General features: G+C 31.5%; 1 protein-coding gene across 1 annotated transcript; it reads right to left on the bottom strand.

Annotated features, from left to right (window-relative positions):
- Nucleotides 1–2,677: 2,677 nt before the first annotated feature.
- LOC146929519 (uncharacterized) lies at nucleotides 2,678–3,149 on the bottom strand. The gene has a single exon (XM_085701411.1). It carries the CDS (start codon nucleotides 3,062–3,064, stop codon nucleotides 2,795–2,797), a length of 270 nt encoding a protein of 89 aa, XP_085557537.1. The 5' UTR covers nucleotides 3,065–3,149; the 3' UTR covers nucleotides 2,678–2,794.
- Nucleotides 3,150–21,757: the final 18,608 nt, after the last annotated feature.

Raw genomic sequence — 21,757 nt, forward strand, 5'->3', positions numbered from 1 at the left:
GGGGCTAAATTTCTTGAATGTTGAAACATTTCCAAAAAAAAAATAAATCAAATGTTTAAATACTTTTAACGTTGAGAATATTCCATTGTTACCCAAAAGTTAATATTATAAAAACATACCAAAAAAAACAAATAGAATCATTGTTGGGAGTCGAACCCCTAGCAATGAAAAATATTTCATTGTTACCCAAAAGTTAATATCATAAAAACATACCAAAAAAAACAAATAGAATCATTGTTGGGAGTCGAACCCCTAGCAATGAAACCTCGTTATTGAAGAAAATGAAGTGCTTGCCTAACTATTGAACCAATGAAACAATTTATGTTTAATATTGAAGCCATTGGTATATATTCTTTCAAATTATGGGTTTACAATCTAATGAAAAATTGTCCCTTCTCTATAAAAAGAGACAAATTATTAGCAAAACAACATGAGTTTGTCAAAAAAAAAAAAAAAACATGAGTTTCCTTATTTCATATGCCAATTTCGATATCTTAGAATAAAAATTTCAACAGACCCTAGTTTATTAGATCAAAACCTCTAAAATGTTTGGAACGACCCTGCCTAACCAACTCCAATTTTCTTAATTATAATAGCTTGATTCTAATATTTGTTGATTATACATTTTATGCTTACAACATTTTCTGCTAAATATTGTCTTAGGACACTAGTTAAGAAGATAAATATATTAAAATATCATTTTGTAACATCAGATATCATGAAGGTCTAAAATGAAATAATCTTTAAATCACTTTGTATAATCCAATATCACAAATGTTTAAAAATAAATAAGTTGTAATTCAAAGAGAAAATATATAATTTTTTTTTAAGAAACTAAAAAAAGATCAGAGATAATCAAATCTAAAATCTTAAAGAGAGCATATTCAAATGTGTAAGCCAACACCATCAAATCAACTTGAAGAATATATTCCAAGAGAATAAATCAAAATTCCCTCCAATAACACAAAAGAAAATATTATTCATCACTACTTGGGTTGTCATAATATTGGTACAACTAAGATAGCTTTTAAATTGAAAATAATATATTATTCCTAATTTTGAAATTAGGTTGTCATAATATATTATTCATCAACTAGGAATAATATATTATTTTCAATTTAAAAGCTATTTTAGGTTATCATAATATTATTCATCACTACTTAGGTTAACATTATGAGTTCCTAAAAAAAAAGTTAACATTATGAAAATGATATTTATACAACCATTTTGTGATAACTTTTGTGACAATTTTATCTCTCATATTTACATTATTTTTTTATTTTCTCTTTCAATTGTTTTGATTTTTGTGTTAATATCTACTTTTATTTATAAATTCATGTTTTCTTAAAAGTCGTCACACGAAATAGTTGTTTAAATAACACATCTCTAACATTATTCTTATGAATGTGTATTAAACAAAAAATCGTCGCTGTCGAGCATATTCAGAATTATCTTTATTGTTGTTATTGTTCTATTTTATTGGATGTTGGATTGTATTGTTAAACTACACTCTCTATTTGTTACCAGATATGTTTTATTGTAGGTGTTTTTGAATGAATCGGTTTCTGTTTGAAATAGATCGTTGAGTATGTTACCCAAAACGAAACAAAGGAACAAAATTAGAGGAGCAGCACCACAACTACAATTAGATTAATTATTAATTTTTCTGGATTTTTGATTTTCTGGATATTTTGAAGATCTATGAAGGTGATGATGAAAACAAGAGAAAAGAAGAAGAAAAGGGTTTTTTTAGACTAGAGAAGAGAGAGGCCACGAGAGTGTAGAGAGAGATTTTTCACTAACAGAATCTTCACGCCTGTTTAGGGTTTTGTGATTGGATTTGATTAAGAGAACATGCACTGTCTTTGATTTGTGATTTGAATTTTTTGCATGTTTGTTTTTGAATTAGGCATGTTTGAACGGAATGAGGAGATATAAATTATTTGTGATTTTTGTTTAATCAGGAATTTTGAGTTTTTAACAGGGGAGCAAAATTGCAAACTTTTAAAAGTTTTTTTTTTTTTTGTTACAAAACAAACTTTTAAAAGTTAAGGGAAAAAAGTGTGTTTAAACCTTAAAAATATATGGAGAAGAAAATAAATTGAGAGGATCTTGACTCATATTAGATAGTGTGTTCCAATATCAATAACTCGATTTAGCTTTGTTTGCAAGCTTGGAAAAAAATGGAAGGGGGAGTTTTGAAAAAAAAAAAGGAGCAGGTGGAAGAAATGGAAAATATTGGGAGGGAAAGGCTTTGAGGGTTAATTTTTCTTCATAATACAAAATTCTCTTCATTTAAAGAACTAAAAAGTTGTATTGGAGGACAATTTTGGAAGGCTCATGTAAATTCTTCAAATTAAATTTATGTTATTAAAAATATATGAATCATAAGCATTAATTTATTATTCTCTAAAAAATATTCGGAAAAAAATGTGAAAGATTTCTTTATTTTCATCTATATTTCTCACCCTCCAAAGTCCTCCCTTCTTACCCTCCAAACTCCCAAACAAAGCTTTAGTTTCACATCGGCAAATACCCCAAAACTTATTCTCTCTTAACTCTTAAGTCTAATTCTTCTAACGCCATTAATTGATCAGGAAAATTGAATTATGAGTCTTCTCTATATCAAATTAGACAACTTCCACACCATAGAAACTAAATTAAAGAAAACTTAAAATTTAGCAGTGCTCAATCAACACTATCATTGATCAAAATTTACAAGAATACTTAACACAATTAATAGTCAAGCATTGTTTCCAAAATATAAAAAAACTATACATTGAATATAGCCCCTTTAATTGGGACCCCAACAGCTTAAGTACATAACAGTCCTCAATGACTCCTCAGACTGATTTTCCTTCTCATCTTTTAGTCTCTTAGAAATCATAGAAGAGGATGAAGAAGAAAGCTTCTTTGCTTGAGAGAAAGATCTAACATTGTTTTTGACATGTTGTTGAGCTAATTTCAAAGCATAATTCCATCTACATATGCCTAATTGGTCTTTCAAGGCTTCCACAACACCAACACTAGCTGCCACAGTCCAAGCTCTTATTCCTGAACTCATCTTTGTATTGAAAGTAAGTAATTATGTAAATTGTAACTATTGTTCTTGTTTGATTTTGAGATAGCTAGACACTTTTGAGTTAATGTGAATGATGAAATGGATATGAAGTGGTGCTCTTTATATGAAGAAGTTTATGGCCGAGGTTTTTGGGAAAACCAGGGGTAGGAAGCGTGGTTTTTAAGAAATCCAATGGATTGTTTTATGATGTATCATAATCAAGTTACACGCATCATGGGTTGTAATGAACACGTGTCTTTGTCACAGAATTTGTTGCAAGCAAAACCAATGACTACTTAAGCTCAATCAGATTGGCTTACACATTGTGTTATAATCCTAATCCAAGAAAAGTCATAATGTAATTAAAATGTGATCACGAATTAATGAAAAGGGACACGTGTCATTTGATTCAATAATTAAAAGAGAGAAATATTTCATAAATCCTTACTCAACTCATAAAATGATACTATGGTCAAGGTTCGAACCCTAACATCTCTACTTTACGTGTATGAGTTTATGATAGTTTTGCTATTTTGTCTATCTGAAGAAAAAAAAGTAAATTTAACAGAAAATATTCATTTTTTAACCTTTTAAAAATGGTGTAATGATTGAAAAGAAAATGTAGGAAGTTACTCCTTCCTCCTCTTTTTTTTTTTTGGTAAAATTTTTTCTCTTCTTTTGACACTCTCATGTAAAATAATAGTTAATCTTGAAGTTATTAGACCTTCTATCCTATCATTCGAGTATTTCTTTCCGTTGAATCTACTAGTTCAATTGTTTGTCTTATTTTTTATTGTATTCAATCAATTTCTCTTATATGTTGTACTTGTAGCAATTAGAAATAAAATATACAGTACACTTAAAAGTGATTATTTCAAAAACAAAAAAATTATAAAATAAGTTGCAAAAAACCTCTTAATATCAAATTAACAATTGTGTCATTTGGTCCCCGTGAACATAGCTTAGTTGGCAGAGACATGCATTATTATATGCAGGGGCTGGGGTTCGAACGCCAGACACCTCACTTATTAACCTTAAAAAAAGGTGAATTCTAACCACTAGGCTACTTGACAAAAAAAATTTGTGTCATTTGTCATGATTAAATCAGTTCTACAATCAATCCCATCCTGCTACATAAGTATCTACTTACTATCGTCCCTCATTTGTGACTCAGTCCACTATGGAATGAATTTGAGATGAAAACACTAGAGAAAACTAGTGAAGATAAGATGTTTGTTAGTTGAGAACTCTTAGTGGGTGAAACTGTTTCCAGAAGTGTTAATTCATTGCTGCAGCTATTACAAAAGTTGAGAATCATTACTATAATGGCAAGAGACGATTATTAAGGCACGAACACATAAAGGATTAGAGAGCTAACTACTATCAAAAGGAACGGTTAAAGTATATCATGTACGTACTGATAAAGAATTAGTCAATCCTTTGACGAAAAGAATTACTAGAAAGAAAGCCCTAAACACATCCAATAGGATGGGACTAATGCTTATAGATCACTGAGTGATGGAAGCCCGACCTATATGACTGGAGATCCCAAGACTTAGGTTCAATGGGTAATTATAACAAGTCATAAAGTGATAAAACATGATATGATAAAGATAAAGAAAGCATGATCATGCAGCGAAATAAGAATGAGGTAATAGAAACTCTTAATGATGTTTATACTCTATGTTGAGTGGGGTACCTAGTTTGATAAACTCACCTATACGAATGTGGAACTGAGGCCGGTCCTATGGAATTTCAAGGCAGAATTCCTAGAGCGTTCGTTAAAACTGGGATACACGTGCAATGCCATAAACGCATGGGCTTTTAGAATACACCTTAAGGAAAAGGTTTGTGCGCGGGTTCTATGTCTGAGATAGAGTTCAATGTCGTAGGCAACTCTTGTTAAGTCAGAATATTATTCGCTATGCAAAGGTTCAATTTGTTTACAACACCTTTGTTTATTAACAACCTTATGGAAACGTCTTCGACGTTATTACTGAAATCATTTTTTAAATTCAAGTGGGGAATTGTTGGAAAATATGTGGAAAATTGAGTGATTGACTAAACACGAATTCCCACAATGGGTAGAACTAATTTAGTGTGAATTGAAAAAAATGGAAGTCTCACATCGAATTGAAAAAAGTGGAAGTCTCACATTAGATGGATCACACATTAGTAGTGTTTATATAGTGGGGTGTACCTCTAATAGGGATACATAATTATGCGAACGAAGTAAGCACAAGAGAAAAAATATATATTGATATATATTTTATTATTTGGAAATGATAAATTAAAAAATTAATTTAATCATTATTAGAAAGTGTTTTCTTAGTCCCCAAGTTTTGCTAAAATATTTTGGAACGCAATCTAGAATATTTTGGAACACAATGTGAAATATTTTGGTAGGCAATCTAAATATTTTAGTGCATGATCTAAAGTATATTTTGATACTCAATAATATATTTATGTACTGAATAATATATTTTTGTACTCAATATGATATATTTTGATACTCAATTTGAGATATTTTTGTACTAGATCTAATATGTGAATTACTTGCTCCTAAAGTTTCTCACTTATTAGTTGTGAACTTTCTCTATAAATAGAAAGTTCACACGCATTCAACACACCGAAATTTACGGTTGATGCTTCCTGTGTTTTTCTTCTCTTCTCCCTTCTTCGACTTGTGTTGACAAGTCATTCTCCTTTTCTACTCCTTCTGTCCCTTCGAAATTAAGAGTGTTCTTAAGACCATAGTTCCTATTCGATTTATTGTCCTTTCAAAACTAAGAATGATCATAAAAGTATAATCCCTTCAATTATTTATATCTCTTTATAACGAAGAAATTTAAAGTTTGAGCCTTTGGTTAAATGGCAAGATTTTAGAATTATGTCTCATTTCAACCATGTTCAATTTCCAGCTGAAAATATTTGACTTTGAAACTTTGATTCCAACCTAATTTATTATTATTATAATGTAAAAGTATTCTTTTTAGAGGAAGATAACAATTCCATTTTGTGCTTAAACTAGAATCTGCATGCACACTTTTCCTTAATACGGTCAGAGAAGAGACGTGAGAGAATTGGTATAAAGGGTGCAACAGTGCAATTTGAGGGGGTTCATGATAGGAAAAAACTAAAAAATTAGGTGCAAATTCTAAAATTGAGGGGTTGCAGTGCATCTCCTGAGAACAATATGGCTCCGCCACTGATAGTATCATAGTTGGATAAGTTAAAATTAGAATGGTTTTAGTATTAAGATTTATGAATCAAACTTATACACTATTCAAGGGGCTACGAACCAAGAACCTCCAACGTTCATAAGGATGACATATACAGTGAAATATAATATAATGTGCTTCTACTTGATTATCATCCCTACATGTTGGGTACATTACTACTTGGAACCAAAAGGTTTTACAAAAGCAACCTCTATACAAATATTCCAAACTTCAAGCTATGATCGCCAATTTCACTTTATTCGGCTTGGAATCCTGCTCTTTACCTAATCGGTTTTGCTCACTCCCAAAGTAAAAGTCCAAAATGCCCCTACGTGACTTAACATGCGCTAGCGTATTCTGTACTTATGTTAAGTCACGTTGCGTGACTTAACATGCGCTAGTGTTAGCTCAGCGTGATTTAAGTCACGCACCACTGAGCCTTCGCGCGAGTTAACTCACGCTAGTTGGCCAGTGGCCAGAACTGGAGAACAAACATTTTTTGGTATGTGGTCAGTTTTTCAACATTCAATCCACACGTTTTTTTTACCAAATTTTACACGTTTTTTGACCACATTAATGGTGTTTACAACCTATACTACCATTCTCACCTATAAATACCCCACATACTTCCCTAATTCCTCACACCATATCACTTTCTCCCCCTCCTCACTCCCTCCCTCTATTTCTCTTCTTTGTTTTTTTTTCTTCAATATTCTCTTTGGGGGGCAAAAGTGATCAAACTTCTTCGGGGTAAAATAGTGAGTAGCCGACTTGGGGAAGTGATCGACCCTTGGGATAAGTTTAAATCTGCTTTTTTAACCCCAGAAACTTTTTATCGTGGGTAAAAAGAATTTCTTGGGGTAAAAAAAAACCAGATTTAAATTTAGCCCAAAGGGTTGATGATGTATTATTTTCCCCAAGAAGGCTGCTCACTATTTTACCCAAGAAGGTCGCTCACTTTTTACCCCAAGAAGGAGAAAATAAGTAGTGAATTTGAATAAATTATTGTATGAATTATTGTATTGTATAAATTATTAATAAAATGAGATATTGTTATATGCCTCAATTTTGTTCATTCCTTTTTATTTTATATTTGCTTTTATTTTCTAATGTTGTAAATAAAATATCGAATCGATATTGTATTGTATGAATAATATCGAATCAATATTTATTTTAAGTGCATAAATAAATTTGAATATAGTAAATAAAATAATTTAGATTAATGTAAATAAAATAATTTAGATTAATGTAAACAAAATAATATAGAATAAAGTAAATAAAATAATTTAGAATAAAGTTAATAAAATAATTTAGAATATAGTAAATAAAATAATTTAGATTAACGTAAACAAAATAATTTAGATTAATGTAAATAAAATAATTTAGATTAATGTAAACAAAATAATATAGAATAAAGTTAATAAAATAATTTAGAATAAAGTTAATAAAATAATTTAGAATAAAGGCCTTAAATGTAACCAAAAAAATAAAATAAAGGTCTAATTGAAAATTATTTAGTGCATAGGTTTTATATGCACTAAATGCAGTCAAAAAACAGTAAAAAAAAAACGTGTAAAACTCAATAAAACCATGGTTCTATAACCGACAAAGTCCAAAAAACGTGTTCTTGAGTTGTGACCACCGGCCAAACTGACGTGAGTTTACTCACGCTAGTGTCGACCTGAGCGTGAGTTAACTCATGCTAGTGTTAATCATAGGCTTAAGAACAGCACACAGCGTGAGTTAACTCACGTAACGTGACTTAACTCAAGTTGCGTGACTTAATATAACTGGCGTGAGTTAACTTACGCTACGTGAGTTAACATGCGTAAGAGCATTTTGAACTTTTACTTTGGGAATGAGTGAAACCATTTGAGTAAAGAGCAGCACTCTTCTGCTTGAACAAGAGTTGTGATATGAGCCCTGGGAGGAATTCTAGGACATGATCAGAAGTTTCCTTGTCATGACTACTGTTCTAGACACTTTTTGCTCCAAACAAAAGTAATATTGATGCTTCTAGTGGAGGCTATATTCTAAAAGAGAAACCTGATGAAGTATATGTTTAGTGGACGAAATGCAAGTTAGACATCCTTACGAGTGCTTTGGCCAACTACATGGGACATACACGTTAGAGGTTAAAGGACATTAAAAAATTGTTAGGAAACATGGCATCCATGGATGAAGGAGAGAAAAGCTTATGAAATTGTTCTATTGATAGTAAAATGTGATATTACAAATGAGGAAGTTATCCCACTAATGGGGTTATTATATGTATATATACTACTACAAACTAGTATCTCTAATAATCCCCCTCAAGTTGGAAGGTGTTCAAAACACTTCCAACTTGAAATGAGAAAATACAAGGAAAGATGCCGGGAACACATCGGCTAAAAAAAAGTCATCAAACAAGTGCTTATCCAACAAGAAGCAACCACAACTCAAGGTTGAACCAATTGAAGGAAGGAGCAGCAAAGCAACGCTTAACCACCATCCGGTAGAAGCGATCATCAACAAAGCCAATTAAGGCACAACGCTTAACCATCAAGAGTTTTCAATAACTCAAGACAGAAGCACAATTTTATTGAAGTCCATAGTGGGCTTTGGAGGTGAAGGTGTTGCATCATGTTTTGGAGCATTTGATTGTTTTCTTCATTTATTCGATTGCTCCATTGGACATTGTTCCTTTCAACACCTTATTTTTGTTGCTCGGTGCTTATTCTTTGAACTTTGGTTTGCATCGATGCCCGCCGTTCATCATTATATCCACCGGCTTCTTGTTTATCTTGGTTTTTCGGGTGTCAAACATTGATTACGTTTGAACCTTTTTAACCTTTGATATCTCATTTTTTCTTGGGAAGGGAAAAATAAGAAAAACCCTTGAGAATCGAGGTCCGGGAGTTGTTTTCGCTATGGGAAGGTGTTAGGCACCCATAACGACTATAGTATCCTATAGGAACCGTCTTTACTTTCTACGCGCGCGCTTTATTTTTAAATGCTATTTGAAAGTGTTATTTACACCTAAGAGTTTACTAAGTTAAGAATTGGAGGGAGAAGAAGGTGTTTGAATTTTGTTTTATTGGACTTGGAGAAGTTTTGACTTCTTGCCTACATACCCTTTTAAGGGATCAAACTCCATGTAGTTCTCTTCCAAAAAATGTTTTTGTTTTTGTTGGTTGATTTTAATTTTGAAAATGGAATTTTGAAGAATAAAAGAGAGAGGCCTCAAGGGCATAAGATTTGGAAAATGTGAGGTGGAATTAGTTATTTTGCAAAAAAGTCTAAGTACGATTAAAGTTCATTAAGGTTTTTATTTAAGAAAATAAAGGGAAAATTCAATGGGATTTTGATCCCAAGGTTTCTTTGGGAAAAATATTTGAGTGAAGTTGTTCATGCTTTTTGAAAGGAGAATTTTTCTAAGTATCGTGATTCCTAAGCATACATCTAAAGCATACATTCTCTAAACATTCATCTAAAGTATCCATGTGATGTGTGTGCATGTGTCGGTGCTTGTGTCGGTGTACATCATTAGAGTCCATTGTCCTTTACACATGCCCTAGTTTACATGCTATGGTCTTGCAAGAAATTAAAAACATAAAGAAAATTACAAAATTCCTAGGTCTTTACATCCTGATTCTTTGCAAGAAATGTAAATTGCAAGAAAATTAAATCTAGAGAGATGGGATGAGAATGCTATGAATGAACTATGGATGAGAGGGTTAGTAACATAATATGGCATAATAGAGTAGAAATTATAAACAACAGGAACATTAAACAAAGTAGCAAAAACTTAACACAAAAGGTGACAAAACTCTTAGCAAAATATACCTAAAATTTATCATAATATCAAGACAAGTATATGACCTATAATTCCCATATCATGACAATTTTCAAAGGTTTTATCACAATCAATAATATGAGAATTATAAGAACACATTCAAGTCAAGAATCATGATATATTTTAGACATATTTGCCACTTTACTTTCACAAACAATATCCACATAACTTGCAACACAAGAAATTAACAAATTGCATTCACAAACAGTAAAAAAGGACACAAATCAGAGACAAACATGTCACAAAAATGCACATCAAGTATCAATATCAATTTGACAAAACATCATAGCAAAACATAGCAAGAATTCACAAGAATTTAACACAAAAAAAAAACAAACAAATCACAAGAGATATCATATACTTTTTATCAATTTTTTAACATGTAAAACATTCACAAAAATATCAAGAAACACATTAAAAACACATAAGAATTTTTTAGGAATTTTTATCAAAGTTTTTGAGGCAATCAGTGGTGTAAAAATCAAAACACAGTATTAAAATAGCAAAGATACAGGCAAAACGAAATCCACAGCAAACATAAACCCAGGCCCAATGGTTAAAGCTGGATTCGGATCATCCAAATGCCTCAGAGGCGTTGGATTGATCCAATCTCCAAAACCCTAGATCTAATGGTGGAAGTGCTTGGTTCAGAGGTGAGCCAGACTGGTTCGAATGAACCGGTCCGGTTCACGCTCCTTTATAAGCACAAGAGGCCGGTCCAGCCTCATTTACTTTCTTCGTTTCTCTCTTTACACCTAAACGCTCTTCCTTCTCTCTAAGACACCGGTTGTCTTCTCCGGCGGGTTTGACCACCGCCGGTGAAGATTCCCATGCCGGAACCCTAACCGTCACTTTTTAGCTCGAAAACAAAACGATCTAAACATCTTTCTACTCGTTTTTTCACAACGAACACAAATTTCACATTATAAACCACACAAACTCCATGAATCAGTGTAGATCGGACTTAAACCCTCACGATTTCGAAGTCGTTGTGGATCTTGAATCTTTTTGAAGAAAACAGTTTAAAGTGCTTCGATCTACACTGATTTGAACAGATTTGAACACGAAAAACACTTGTAAACTTTAGAGCATAGGATTTTTGAAGAAAGAAGAGGAAGATGAGGGTTTACCTGCTGGAAATTGGAGACTCGAACAAAGAAACGGTGAGAAAATGTTCTGATGTTTCCTTTTTGCCTCTGGTGAGCGTTTTGATTCAAACTCCGAAAATAAATCGGAGTTTTCTTCGTCTTCTCACTCTTCGTCTTATGCTCATTCTCTGTGAATTTGTCGAACTAGTTCTCCTCTCTTCGATTCCTCTTCTTCTCCCCTCTTCTCTGTGATCGTATGATTCGTCACTTCGGTGGCGAATCCATGCTGGAATTGCAGAGGCTAGGGTTCGATGATGATGATTCTTTGGTGAATCTCTGAGAACCCCTTCAAATTCGTTGAAACTGTTGAATTTTGTTGCGATGGAACGTGAATTGAGTTTGTATTCTGTGGAATTGGTAAAAGATTGATGCGAATTCGTGAAGTTTTTGATCTGGAATTGAAAGTTTGAAATGGTTAGGGTTTGAGTTCTTGATGAATGTTCTTGAAGTTCTGGGATTTTTGGGCTTTTGATCTTTGATGAGATGAAAGAGAAATGGTTTCGTGTTTGTGGTGATTTGGCACTGAATGATTGGGATTGTGATGATTGGGCCTTTATATAGGCTGCCATGTGTACTATTGGACCAATGTATTGTTGACACCTGTTCTTGGACTTGTTTGGCTCGGATTTGGACTTAAAATGTCTTAAGGACCTTCCTGCAATTTTTGGAACTTAAGGGACTAATCTGCAATTTTGGTGAAAGGACTAAAAACAAATTTTAGAACAATAAAGGACTGGACTGCAATTAAGAAAGAGGACTAACAAACAATTTTTTAACCAAAGGGACTTAAATGCAATTTTCAAAACTTTGAAGGACTAAAATGGAAATATTAATAAAATTTGAATAAAATTAGTAAAATGGAAAAAACGTAAAGTGAAACAATTAAAAAACACAAAAAGGTTTAAAATGAACCAACTACACAAATGAGGTACTTTAAAGTAACCTCTCTCTGTCAAAATTTCATGTGAAATGACCAAAATGCCCCTAGGGACTAAACTGACTTAAAATGTCTCAGATGCAATTTTTGAAATGAATTTTAACATGGAATTAAAGCAAGGATTTATTCAAATCAATTGAAAAGACTCAGAGGCAATTTTCAGGGATTAAAATGAATTTGAATGCATGAAATGACTAAAATGCCCCTAGAGGCTAAACTGACCCAAAATGACTCAAATGCAATTTTTGGAATGGATTTTGACATAGAAATGAAACAAAGATTTAGACAAACTAATTGAAAAGACTCAGAGGCAAATTTTAGGAGGAAATGAGTTTGAATGCAGGAAATGACTAAAATGCCCTTTTTCATGAATTTTTGCAAATAAACTTGAAATAAAATGCAGAGAAATATGCAATTGACCAGATACAAACTTCAAATAACTTGGAATGCAAGAAAGACCCTTTGGATGGCTTTTAAAAATGCAAGAAAACATAGACAAAGTCACAATTGAGAATTTTCAAAACAAAGACAGTAGAACATGCAGTAAAATATCAAGGTAAACAATATCAAATTGGCAATCTCTCAAAAGTCAAAGACACATATCAGAGATGAAGAAAAAATTTTGAGCGAGTATTTTTAGGTAAAAAATTAGGGTATAACACAAGGTTCCAAAGATAAGAAAAGAGATGCACTCCAATGCCGAGCCGAGACAAGAAAAACCAAATGCAAGCCAATAGAGATGCATAGCCATGTGATGTGTCCTCAAACCATAGAAAACAAATCCATGTTGATGCAGCATCAAGCCATAGCCCAACAAATCAATGCTTCCAACAACGAAGCTTAAGAAAATATCAACATAGCCAAAACCAGGAAAAAAAATGCAGCAGCAATGCTGCACAAAATAAAACCAAAATGCAGCCAAGAGGCATCAAAAAGAACCCAAGATGCTTTAAAGGTCTGCCCGAAATTCATCAACGATCCAGGGGAAAATCTCATGCTTCAGATATCAAACCAAGGCTTCCAAAATAGATCTGAAGCCAGCAAGAAATGAATCCATAGCCAATGAACAAAATGCAGTAGCAATAGGAAGCAATGTACTGTGTTGGAATGACACTCAACACTTAACAAAATAGGAGAAAACTTCAGCAAATACCAAGTGAACAATAACCCTTTTTGGCCAATGAACAAATAACCCTTTCAGCCCAGATACACCAAACAGAATGGGAGAGTGATGTAAGTGCTTCACAATCAATAGCAAGGATACTTGAACCAACCAAATCTTGTCCAATTATCAAAACTAGAAAGTTCTGTACATCTCAATCATTGCCATAAGCAGAATGTGGAATGTACCAAAGCACATAAGTGAACCATCAACGGAATTATTGCAAAATATAATCAGTAACAGGAAAGAATTCCAAATTACCATTCCATGATCAGGCTTCCAAACTCCAAACAATATTCCAAACTCCAAATATAAACCAAATGCAACAACTAGTACAAGATAACATACCAAACAATAGATTGCAGCAGGGGAGTTTCACAACGGCTGTAAAATCCCTCAATGGTACTAACTATGAATCCAAGCTTGAACAATCACAATATCACTGTGACATTCTGTGGTAGAAGCACGTCAACTTGGAAGCAATAAGCAATACGCAATACGCAATCCACAATAGAACAGAGTTGACAAGCTTTCACAGTTGTAGTGTTACCAACAATACTGTCAAACAAAATACAATCACCAATCTGTCTTCCATTGAGGACTTTCAACAAACACCTTGGAAGCAATATGCGATAAGGACCAAAACACTAAAATCTCAAGGTACAGAGAAAACGAATCTGAATCACAAGAGAAAAATAGTGGTGGTGTGTAACACCCCGTTTTCCCAACGTAAAAATTTCATAAATAAATCAGAGTTTTTCAACTTTAAACGGAATGCTACACTTCTTAAAAATTCATAAACTGAATAAATAACAATTTATTCTTTAAATCATTTAACATAAGTAATTCAAAACTTCGCAGCGGAATTAGTTCAACATCATAAAAATAGTCTTTGGCATGCAGGCCTCAACATAAAAATCTCATAAGTCTTGTTCAACATTTATTCATAAAAATCCATAAGTAATACGTAAGGAATAGAAATAGAAGACATAATTCCATCCCGTTACGTATCAGAGCACCTAAGACACACTTGTGAGGAGTCCACTCACGACCACAACTAATCCTGGTTACCTGCAAGTTACCCATACGAAGAGCAACATTTCCAAGCAGAGGGGTGAGATTTCTCAAACAATAATATTAAGCATATAAATCATATAAAGTACATTCAACAACTTAAACATCTTATAATTCATTAATCATATCTAACAACTTAAAACTTCCTTAACTAGTGTCACTATTCTTCCTATATTAGTCATATACTTCGTATCATATCATCATATAAATATCATCACATATCTACAAATATTGGTCATAAGCATTATCATATATTCCTTTTAATCATAGCATCTTAATCATAGACATAAACATCATCATATAACATCAAGTACTAATCATAACCATAATCATCAAATCATAATCATCAACTCATAAACAAACATCATCATCAAAACAATCATGAACATCAACAAAAATAATCATTTAGCATCTTATAATCATCATAACAGCTTCTTAATCAAACTCATAATCGATTCATAATCATAGTCATAAACAACTTCATGATCGACTCGACTCTTGACTTAACAATGCGACTCAACTCGACTATGCAACTCTTATCATCTTAAATCATCTTGAGTCATCATGAAAATGCAAATGCATGTGGTACCAATCTAAGGCATAAGCCCTCGTCGCTTGTGAGCATAAATATACTCCTAGGGCATAAGCCCTCATCGTCGTGGTTGAGCAAAAGCTCCATCGTCGTGGTTGAGCAAAAGCTCCAGGGCATGAGCCCTCATCTATAAATGAGTATGCATGGACTCAACATCATACGTCTTAGAAACTTCATGAACATCTATGACATCTTAACAACTTGACGACTTCATAACGACTCGACGACTTAACAACTTCATATCATCTTAACGTCTTAACATCTTAACATCTTAGCATCTTGACAGCATATGGATCACATAAATAATTCATGTCATATCATAATATAACAATATCAAATGATAATAAACAACATCTTAAAACATCATATTCATCAATCATAAACAACATCATATAACATCATATTTAAACATCAACAATAATTCACTATGTATCTTTGTAAAAACATAATAAATTATCTACAACATATTTTTATGTCAAACCAAAGCTACTGGAAAGGTATCACAAATATCAACAACTTTCATGTTTGCAACAAAGATCAATTCAAAACAGAAACATATGAACAAAACGCAAAAACATGAAACAGAGAATACTGTCACCGTACAATTTTGTTAAGACCTCCCTGTAGTATTTTCATCATAACTCAAAGACCAAACATCTTTTTCACGTCAAACCAAAGCCACTAGAAAGCTAACAAAATTATCTAAAACTTTCATGTTTACGCCTAAGACCAATTCTGTACCGATCAATACCAGTTTTCATTTTAAATTCGGAAAAGTTGTGCTGAAAGTCCATAAAAATTCACTGTGACCTACGTGCAGTAATTTGAACATAACTCAAGTTCTATAAATCCTATTGACGTGAGACCAACGACATTAGAAAGCTAACATCCATACCTACAACTTTCGTGTTTACACCTAAGACCAATTCCGCACTGATCAATACAGGTTTTAATATCAAAATTCGAGCAGAATGCAGATTTTCTCCAAGTTTCACCTAATCTCATGGTTCTAACCTCAAAACTACTTCCAATAATCATCCTATGGATTATCTAAGGTTTGTACACAATTTCTACATCAATTCAACAAGTTTTCATCATCTAATCATCAAAACTCTCTCAAAATCCTAATTCTCAAATTCTCACAAATTCTCCCCAACTTGTTAGATGTAATCTAATGATTTAACAACTTAATATTAATGCAAGATAGTCTCACCCTCACCTTAGATTAATTCTTGAATCAGCAGCAGCGTTCTTTTCCTAAGGTCTTCTCCTCTTCTCTTGACTTTTCTCTTCTCTTCTCTTCTTTCTTGTTCTCCTCTTTTCCAAAAAGCGGTTTAAGGTAAACTCTTTCCAACCTAAGCTTCTCTATTTATAATACTAAAATATTCTTCCCAAATCTATTTAGGCCCAACAACTTATTCTTCTTTCTATTCTAACCCCCAATTCCACTCACACTAATAATCCTCATAATCTTATTTATTTCTAAATTAAATATATCTTTCACAAATAACAAATATATCTCTAACAAATAACAAATATATATTATTCTAGTAAATACCAACTCATCAAAATAAATCGACTAAATCATAAAAAGACATCTAATCTCAAAATTACCTCCAAATCTACTTACTCTAATAATTCTCATATTCCAATAAATAATAGAATAATGCCACATAATAAAATACTAACACCTCATATAAATAAATAAATCACATAAATAGACTCTAACTTAATAAAAATAATTAAATAAAAAGGAGGGCGTTACATGGTGTCGCATAAGAGGATCCAAAACGACTTGAACAAAAAGAAATAAAACTGAAGACGTTCGGATCGAAAAATCGAAACGGAATTGGAATTGGAATCGCAAACCTTGAGAATTTGGGAAAAAGTCAAAATGAAATTGCAATGAGAACAAAAAAGTAATCGCAAGGATGAGAACATACACAACAAGAATTTGCGAAACTCTAGGATTTAGGGGAAAATTATATGAACAAATTGCGGTTAAAACGGACTCCGATCGATGATGAATTTGATTCATAACGTGGATTCCGATCAAGAAATCGTGATCGAACGATTGCAGTATCGAACGATTTCGAGCAAGAAACTTGAATTGAAGATGAAGTTGAATCAGAAATTGAACATAGAACGAAAAGGCTGAAGGAAAATCATAGAATCAGAGAGTGAAACGGAATCGTAACTATCGCGATGAAAACAGAATTGATCGAAGTAGAAAAAGAAAAACTGAAATCAAGAATTGAATTAGACAAAGGAAAATGAAGAAAATGAAGTGAGAAAAGAGAAAAATCAGAACGAGGAAGAAAACGAAAACAACACGAGAAAAACAAACTTTCTCGAGAAAATGCAGCGGAAAAATTGTTCAAGGTGGATACCAATCATGCTCTGATACCATGTTAGGAAACATGGCATCCATGGATGAAGGAGAGAAAAGCTTATGAAATTGTTCTATTGATAGTAAAATGTGATATTACAAATGAGGAAGTTATCCCACTAATGGGGTTATTATAAGTATATATCTTTATCTTTATATAATACAAAAGGATACTTCTATGAGCATAAGTACAAGTGGCGCCTCATTTTGCTTCTACCATTTAATGCTCCTCAAACAAATTTTTTGCAATGCATTAGACCTTTGATCAAGAAAGTTGACTTAATTATGTATTATGCATCCATTGCATTTAATATTTTTATCAACCAATTAGAATGGATCATGACTCATAATTTTTTTCTTAACCAATCAAAATAGATCATGACTCATTTATATTTTATGAGCCAATCAAAATTGATCTTGACATGATTTTTTTCCTATATATAGACAATTTGTTTTTCATTATCTTCATCTACCATCTTCCTCTCATAAAATAAAAGACATTTTGCGTCCATAATTTAGGTTTCGAGTATACTTTTTATGATTGTTTTTCATTGTGGTTGTATTTATGTGCTTTTTGTTATAGCATGTAGGTGTGAAAATTCTGTATTTAGTTTTCCTTCATTTTTTTATCTAGTTCCTTTTTTTCTTCTTCTTCTAATTAGCTATTTGCATTTTCAGGCTAACAAAATTCATGCTATTGTATGAAGAAATATGATCTATAAATTTGAGAAGGATTTGAAGGAAGGAAAGGTCTACTTTGGTGTTGCGCTACAAATCTTGGATCTTATCAAACAACGAAACATGACTACAAACAAAAATTTTAGTTTAACACAAAAATAAAATTAAGTGGAGTGAATAGTGTACCTTCAGATATTTCAGTTCAGATATTGATTTGGTGTTTCTTATTATGTCATTTATATGTATAATACTTTTATTTTGTTCGGATTAGTTTTTTCATCACAACATTATTTTCGATCTTAAAGAGGTAGTACAATCTATTTGGAGGCTTTGATAAACTTTTTTTTTTTAAAGAATGAGGCTTCGATAAACTTGATCATTTGTTATTTACACAAGTACAAAAAAGCAACCATTTTTAGAAAACTCCAATATTGTTTTAAACAATTGTAAATTTGAAACAATTAATTGGACTCAAAGTGGTTAATGAGTTCTACTAAAAGATGAATTATTTAAGAAAAATAATTTTTGTTAAGACTTTAATTTCCTCTTTGCTCGAATTACCCGGATCCTTTTCCTCTAGGACCGGAGGGTTAACCCCAACAAGAAAAAAACATATTAGATTTTTTCCACTATATTTTTAAACAAGTCTATGAATAACAAGATAAATGATACACATAAATGTATCAATCATGCAAGATAAATGTCTTTTGTTACTAAATGATTAATGATACACATAAATGCATCAATCATGCAAGATAAATATGGAAGCTATTTGTTTGACCAAATAAATGAAGGATATTATTATAAGTGTGTTATGAATAATTGAAAAAGACATCTGTCAATTAATTGAAGGACTCAAATGTTAATTGAAGGATATTAACATTTGAAGGACTCAAATGTTAACATATGTCAATGATAATTTCCAAGCCAAACAGATCCAAACACTTTAAAAAGGAACAAGATGTAAAAAAAATTAGCATTTATCTACAATATTCTTTTTTTTCCCAAATATTACAAGTTTTTTTTATGGTATATCAATGTATGCAACAAAATAATAGTAAATGCAAAAAAAAAATTATATATATAATCAAAATTAATGTATATGCTCTTTGCTAAAACCATTTATTATTATTGAATGAATATGCATGTTTTTTTTTGCTAACGAAATTTTTATTTTGTTTTTTTTTACTGCTAACGAATGAATATGCATGTTTGAACCCAAAAAAGTAGTATAGAATATGAAAGGCCTAGACATTTAAGAAAAAAATCGTATACTATCTATAAAAATGAATGAAATGAGCTTTCAAAACCTCTATAAAGGTAGTATTATAAAAAGAGAAATGATAGCAACACACACTTTTCAACATACCTTTTTTATTGGTTGCAATTCGCACAGGTTCCACCAAATCATGTGAGACCCATATAAATTTGGTGGAACTCAAGTGAGTTTTAACCAATCAAAATAGTGTGTTAAAAAATGTATATTAAAATGTGTGTTACTAGCATTCCTCATTATGCAAAAGAAATGAAATTATTTTTCATGAAAACCGGTAAAGGTTATTGTCCCCTTTTCTTATTTGATTTCTTCAATTTAATTGCAATCAACATTTGGTCTTCACGGTTTTTTTTGCCAATCATAGACATTGATAAAATCAAATGTACATACTTTCCAAATGGAAAGGAATTATTTAGGAAAAACCTTGCATTAAATTATATCATCAGAATAAAAGTTGGAAATTAATATATTTTAATGTTTTCATTACAATAAAAAATAGCACAAGAAAAAAGCGCACCATACAAGTATGTTCCTTTTTTTACTCATATAAACATACTATCTTTTCCCCTAAAAAAACATATTCGTTTTTTTTTAATAATTTTATTTAGGTGAGATTTTTTTTGGTCAATATCTGTCTTTATTTAGGTGAGTTGAGTCCAAAGAGAAAAACTCAAGAATCAAAAAGAGATTACAATGTATTATCCATCGAGGATGTCCTAACGCTGGTATTGAGAATTGTACTCACACTTTAATGGGGGCTGGAGTCAATTTATTATCAACTAAATCAACATATATCGACAATATAAGCACATTCTCAATCACACTACATATCTTTATACTTTTTATCTTTATCTTTATAATAAACATTTGTCTTACATTACATATAAAGTACACATGACGGTCTCTCATTTCCTACCTCATTTCATGCTATGATATTTCATTTTTATAAAACAAAATATTTAAATAAATATTTAAAATTGTCCATGATGATTATGGTACCATTCTAAATTAAATGTTTTTATATCAGCATTTACACAAAAAATCAATTATGTCTATATTTATTTTTTTTGGGTCAAGTTATGCCGATATATGTTAATTGTGGGTGTTTACTAATTTGTTAAATAAATGTCTTTAAAGTGGTCCTAACATGTTTTCCTAATTCAACTTTCAATTTATGGATTTCTCCCATTTAGTATCAAAAACATATATTCTTGCTCAATGAAGATTTGGTTCAATTGTCGTGAGTTTAGCTTTTACTGCTAACGTGAAAACTTCTTGATGGGTGGTACGTAAGTATCTCGATTACAGCTCGATAAATCTCAAAATCTATCCTAATTCAGATGAGCCCTTGGAGTCTGACTCACTAAACTTTCACTTATAAAAAATAAATAAATTAAAAATAACAAGTTTTCTTTGTGAGAAAAACATCCGCAATGGAAAATATATTCTTTTATTTTTTTTCAAATGTATTTGGTAATTTTGAATATGTCCACCAACAAGCATATTTTTCTTTTGGTGAATTTTAATGAAATGCTTACTAACAATTATATATACATCATCGTTCATAAAAAAAAAAAATAATACACATCATCGTAAATATAGATATTTTCTTCAGTTTGATGTAAATATGATTTATTTTCAATTTAAATGACTAAATAAGTATACCATTTCTTTTTACGATCACACCCCTTAATTAAGGGAATGTTTAATATGACGTTTCTTTTTACAATTTCTTTTTTACTTAATTAAAAAAATATCACATCATTTAGAATGTTAAATAAATATTTAATTTATCAGCTCAAGTAACACATCAATATTTTTCCATGGTTACTTTCCAGCAAATACCAAAAGTCTTCTCATGGATAATCACATTAGGCTAAGAGTAACCACAAAGATGAAATTGACACCACATCTCCGTCCTAATCTTTAACGCACTAGGTATATAAGTCATCTCATTTATATGTTTCTCACCACATACTCTTGCATCCAATATGAAGTTTTAACTCATATATGACATATTAAGTTATTAACATATTCCTTTACGTGTGAGACTTTGTACATTTGTAATCTGGTAACATAACCAAATAAGATTAGAGAAAACATAACATGCTATAAAAGTGGGTTCGTGGTGATTTAATGGATGAATGTTTTTATTCTTTTCATTCATGAGAAGAGAGAAAGTAAATTAGAAAAAGATAGAAGACAAAAAAGCAATTCAAACATGAGAGAGATGATAAGAAAAAAAGAAATGTTTGTGCTTTGTCTATGAGAGTATATAGAATAGAGTGAATTCCTGGTGATTTACGAGTTTGTTGAAGGAGTTCGAAATTTTTTAGTATATATTTTACCAAAAAAATTAAACTAAATAAAAAATGTCACATTGT

The sequence above is a fragment of the Medicago sativa genome, chromosome 4, assembly GCF_051527215.1.
Source record: "Medicago sativa cultivar Bolivia chromosome 4, Bolivia_mono, whole genome shotgun sequence".
Classification (NCBI taxonomy): Eukaryota; Viridiplantae; Streptophyta; class Magnoliopsida; order Fabales; family Fabaceae; genus Medicago; species Medicago sativa.